Source organism: Ziziphus jujuba, chromosome 2 (assembly GCF_031755915.1).
Source record: "Ziziphus jujuba cultivar Dongzao chromosome 2, ASM3175591v1".
Taxonomy (NCBI): domain Eukaryota; kingdom Viridiplantae; phylum Streptophyta; class Magnoliopsida; order Rosales; family Rhamnaceae; genus Ziziphus; species Ziziphus jujuba.
This window is the reverse complement of record NC_083380.1, coordinates 26,881,485-26,887,500: the sequence shown is the minus strand read 5'-3', so window position 1 is coordinate 26,887,500 and position 6,016 is coordinate 26,881,485. Positions and strand designations below refer to the sequence as shown.

At 29.4% G+C, this 6,016-nt stretch overlaps 1 protein-coding gene across 1 annotated transcript; it reads left to right on the top strand.

The window, feature by feature from the left end:
• The first annotated feature begins 3,675 nt into the window (after window positions 1-3,675).
• On the top strand, window positions 3,676-5,677 carry LOC107407717 (myb-related protein 306). The gene is made up of 3 exons (XM_048473007.2): window positions 3,676-4,004; window positions 4,246-4,375; window positions 4,632-5,677. Exons 1-3 carry the CDS (start codon window positions 3,872-3,874, stop codon window positions 5,380-5,382), a joined length of 1,014 nt encoding a protein of 337 aa, XP_048328964.1. The 5' UTR covers window positions 3,676-3,871; the 3' UTR covers window positions 5,383-5,677.
• Window positions 5,678-6,016: the final 339 nt, after the last annotated feature.

The window sequence follows — 6,016 nt, the reverse complement described above, 5'->3', positions numbered from 1 at the left end:
TATTTGGAAAGTCATACCCTATTTTTCATTTAACTTTTTCAATTTAAAAAGTCTAAAAGGTCTATTGAATTGTGTCAATAAAGTATGAGTTTGAAAATAAAGTAGAGAAAACTTTTAGGTAGATCTTTTAACACAATTTATGAATATAACTGAATGATACCCACTGAATAATAGACACCTTCCAAAATAATATATATGTATATATACATAAACATATATACATTTAATTCAGAAAAAAAAAAAGAACGAAAACATATATAAATTTATGAGATTGATATAATAGTATTATACTAATTAAAAACCACAAAAGTTTGATATATTAGTATTATACTAATTTAAAACTAAAAAAGTAACCCTTTAGATTTAGTTTTAACAATAGCAATAGTATCAACCTAAATAAACATGTTTAAACAAATATAGTAGTTATGATTAACAATTTTGACATAATATTATTAGATTGATATGATAAAAAACTTGTGAAATATATATATATATATATATATATATATATACAAGTCAAGTCAATTTTATATCAGACTTGGTTTTTTTTAGCATTAGATTTTTCATCATTAGCTTTTAGATGATATTAAATTTATGATTTAAAATTTAATTATTGACCTAATATTAGTGATATATTAGAATTTTATTTGGATAAAATGAATCATTTAGTGGCCTAGATGATTCATATATAAATGTTAGAATTTCAATTTTTAAGGCAATCTAAAGATTGAAAATTGAAATTTTAATGGTAAAACTAAAATATCCACCTAATAGGAATATGGTCATATGTTTTTGGTTTTGGTATAGAAAGGATCATGTTAGCTTAGTAAAGTAAGGATCTAATATCAAACATCATTTTGATATACAAGTTCACTATGTAGTCATGTTTTGTGAAAAATTGCCCATTGTAAAGCAAAATCAGTCGTTCTGAAATAATATTCGACGTTAAATTTTTATCTTATGGAGTGATTCTGAATTTTTCTATATCAAAATTGAATATATATATATATATATATATAATGTATAATTTTATTATATATATATTATGTATAATTTTATTTATTTGTCCGAAGTTCACATACTATATATGTGTTAGTACTTTCCAAGCAAACAAAAAAAACAAAAAAACAAAAATCATAAAACTATAGAAACATCGTCTTTGAATTTTATTTGATTGCACATTCAACCGTTTTATTTATACAAATTTTTGATATACATATATATATATATATATATATTATATAAATTGAATTTACTTAAATATATATGCAATAATGTTGAGCATTTGAAGTTTTTATTGCTTGTAAATATTTAGAAATTGTCAAAATTTTTACAAATTTTAATAATATATATATATCATTAATTTAGATTGGGGAGAATTTCTTTTTCCTTTTATTTATTTTGGGACCAGTTTTAAATATTAATATGGGGCTCATCATTGACTAAATATACAGTTTTCTGTTACCTAGGTTACTACGGAGATTATTCAATGATAATTTTTTTTTTCTTGATCAATGATTTTAATTTCAAATTTCTAAGTCTTTAATGTGAAATTAATATTACTAATTGGGTTAACTGCATAAAACACTTTGTGCTTTTCTTCTCTCTCTTTTCTATGTTTTTTTAAATAAAATTATTTGTTTATTTTTGTAATCGGAAAGGGGATTCGAACACCCTCTAATTTGGAGAGTGTCAAAACAGTTCTACACTTTGTGAAAATGTCAGATAGATCCTTCTGTATAATTATATATATATATATATATATATATTATACCAAAGCGCTATACAATGTCCTATATTATGTGATTTATTATATAATGTCATATGGACATCTAAAAAAATTTAAAACATTGCCTAAAACATACAATCTTAGCTCAGTTGACCAATGGTCAAATTAAAAAAAAAAAAAACTGTTAAAAATTTATAACCAAGTTAACCTTTAACGTTGTAAACCCACCTATATACTGTACAAGGAGATGTATTCTTTGGTCAATATGAGACTTTCAACTATGAAACACCCCCAAACAGGGGCTTTACGGGTAAAATTTAAAAACAAATACATGAATCATTTGGACACTCTATCCAAAATGCTTAGGCAAGTATGCGATTAACCCATATTAATTTGCGCCTAAACTGCATTAAGACAAAAGATTATAAATAATCATGCATGCATGTCAGCATATAAACACAAGCAGGGGGAACAAACTGATGCCCATAATGTTGACGTCCTTAAGTTCAATGAATCCGTCTTGTTATCAGAAAAACCAATTAAAACATTTTTTAAAAAAAAAAAAAAAAAGGCTCTATATATGTATGCCCATATACATTTTCAAGCATGGCCATAAAATCCAATTTCATGCATTATGCCCATAATTTCAAATGAATTGAACTCTCTCTCTCTCTCTCAATCATGAATTGTGCAATTTTTTCTCTATTTCTTCAATCGTAAAATAGTGCCCAAAAAAAAATTGCATGGATTTCCAATTGGAAACAGTATAGATCACCCTTTTGGCGAATTTGCTATTATGAATGACATATAACCTGCTGGTTTTGCAATGAAGATTGAGTACCCCATAGAAAGGTTTTGATAGTCCCTACTCTTAATCCATACATATCCATCTGCCACTCTGGTACCTAAGAAAAAAGTAATACCAATCAATTGTACTACTATTATCCAACTGATTGGACTTCTTCCTGCAACTAGCACCATAAGATTTATCTACTTTTTGCTTTATTCATTGCCAATAAAATCACATAAGAAAATCATGTACCATGATATTTGCATATTTGCATAGTAGTCATACCCAATAAATTAGCTTCACATATTCACCCAAAAAAAAAAAAAAAAAGGACAAAATACCTTCACATGGGTGTAAAATGGTTATTTATTACTTGGTGATTTTTGTGTTAGTCATGCAAAACAAGAGCAATTAAACCAATTAAATTAAAAGGGTCAATGTGAAATGGTTAACTTTAGAAACCCCATATCATAATCATGCACGAATCACGGGGAATTAAGTGTTTGAATTCTTTGAAAACAACTTCATCAATGCAAAGGCCACCCCCCCAAAAAAAAAAAAATTTAATGAAAAACTAGTCAATATATTTATATAAATGATATAGTATAACAAGTATAATAAATCATTTACAAAATGAACATATAATAAATATTTTGTAGGATTTACAAAATGAACATATAATAAATATGTTGTAGGATTTATATATTTTATTTTAATATTTTAATAAATTTACGTGTAGGATTTACAAAATGAACATATAATAAATATTTTGTAGGATTTATATATTTTATTTTAATATTTTAATAAATTTACGTGTAACTTAATTAATAAATTTTTATCATAGACTTCTATATCGAATGGACATGGTATTAGCGTTTTATACAGGATAACAATACACACAGCTTCATTAAATTAAAGAGAGAGAAAGAGAGAGAGGTAGAGTAAATTTAGAGCCTTTTTTCGGTGCCACCACAATGGTGAATGGTGATAATGAATGCCACACGGTTTTGTGAGGCAGAGAAAGAGGGATAAGTCTAAGTAAGGTTGACTTTTGCAAGCAAATGAGTAAATGATCTTTGCTGTCCATTTTACCATCTCTTCTGTTTTTGGTCAGCGTAAGCAAACCCCCTATCTCTTTCTTCTCTATAAATATATGTGTATTATGTGGACAAGCTAACCCCTGCCTCTTGACTCTTGTCTCTCTGCATTTTCTAAGCAAGAATAGAAATTTTTGGGAAAATTATAAAAAGACCACCATCTATTTGTGAAAATACTTCGAACATCTTTCAGAGAGAAACATTAAAGTAAAAAGAAAACAAAAAGAGAAGTAGAGAAAAAAAAGAAGTGGAAAAATGGGAAGGCCACCTTGCTGTGATAAAGTTGGGGTTAAGAAAGGACCATGGACTCCAGAGGAAGATATCATTTTGGTCTCTTATATTCAAGAACATGGTCCAGGGAATTGGAGATCAGTTCCTAGTAATACAGGTAAAACAACTTACTTTTTCTTCATTTGGAGTCTCTTCCTTTTGGGCTAATTATTTGGTTTCTTACAATTTTCTGCTTTTTGCTAAGGTTGAGTTGAAGGATTAAAGTTGTCTCTGATTAATAAATATCGTGTTTGTTTCCTTTGAATTTTGTTCCTTTTTATCTGGGTTTTGCTAATATATTAATTAATTACGTAGTGTTTAACCTTAATTTTTTTATTTTTTTTTCCTTTTTCTCACAGGTTTGCTCCGATGCAGTAAGAGTTGCAGACTTAGATGGACTAATTATCTCCGGCCAGGTATCAAACGTGGCAACTTCACTGACCAGGAGGAGAAGATGATAATTCACCTCCAAGCTCTTTTGGGAAACAGGTAAAATTTTGTTTAACCTTGTGGGGATGGTTTATTTCTGTGACTATTACTATATTCTTATAGTATTGGATTTCACAAGATTAAACAATATTTACGAATCCCAATAAAGAATTAGACAGTTTTCTGATTACTTTTATATATAAGTTTTTCCACTCTTAATAAAATCCTCTGGTAGTCTCCCCAAAATAGGGTGTGACAGATAAAATTTTGTTTCAGTACTGATATATATGCAAAACTTTTTATATGATTTACACAGATGGGCTGCCATAGCTTCCTACCTTCCTCAGAGAACAGATAATGATATAAAGAATTACTGGAACACCCACTTGAAGAGGAAGCTGAGGAAGCTTCAGACAGGTGTTGATGGACACAGCCAAGATGGGTTTTCTTCCTCACAGCAAATTTCCAAAGGTCAGTGGGAAAGAAGGCTTCAGACAGATATCCACATGGCCAAGCAAGCTCTCTGGGAAGCTCTTTCCCTTGACAAACCAAGCAGTGATTTGAGTGAAACAAAGCAGTCCAACACCAATAGCTATCAAAGTAGCAGTACTAATAGATCATCCCAAGGATCCTCATCTTCATATGCATCAAGTGCTGATAACATAGCTCGGCTGCTGGAAACTTGGATGAAAAAATCACCAAAACCAGCAGCTCAGACAAACTCAGAGACCACACAGAGCAATTCCTTCAACAACAATATTGCTACTGGTTCCAATTCAAGTGAAGGTGCTCAGAGTGCAACAACACCTGAGGCTTTTGATCACTCTTTGTTCAGCTTCAACACTTCGACTTCTGATGGTTCTCAATCCGTTTCGGCCGATGAGACAACAACGACGAATTTGACACCCGAAACTAGTCTTTTCCAAGTAGAAAGCAAGCCAAATTTGGAACAACAAGTCCCTCTCACATTGCTGGAGAAGTGGCTTCTTGATGATGGAGGTGTTCAAGGGCATGAAGAACTAATCAACATGTCTTTAGAGGAAACTAGTACTGCCGGACTGTTCTGAACAAAAACAAAAAAGACAAAAAAAGATCAAAAACGCCTTTTTTTTTGTTTTTTTGTTTTTTTGTTTTTTTGTTTTTTTGTTTTTTTTGTGGATATGGGCTTATTGAGCTTGTAGAACCTCTTGTTTTATCCTATATAAGCATAAAGATAACCACCACTAGTCCCCCCTTACTGAAGGAAAACAAAAAGTGTAAATTAAGAATTATATAATCCATATCATAAGCTATTATGTACCTCCCAATAAGGAATATGTTCTTTATTCCAATGGATTTAGGACTTATAATCTTCTTACTTGATTTGTGCACCTTTTGTTGTTATTCAAATAAAAAGAAAAAAAGACAAAAAATGATAATTAGAACAATGATTTGACTTGAGGATATATATATATATATATATATGTTAAATTAATCCAGGAGATTTTGGATGATGGAAAAATGACCATCTGGTGCTTATTGGCTTTTTGTATACTTTTTAATTTATAATATGAACACGTTGACAGAATTTGAATTTGCTCCATATCATATATTGTTCATACCTAACTAAAATCCTGGAGATTTTGGATGATAGAATAGAAGAATTATGTGTTATGACTTGTCATATAAAAGTATTAATAATAGCTAATAAATTGTCGGCAG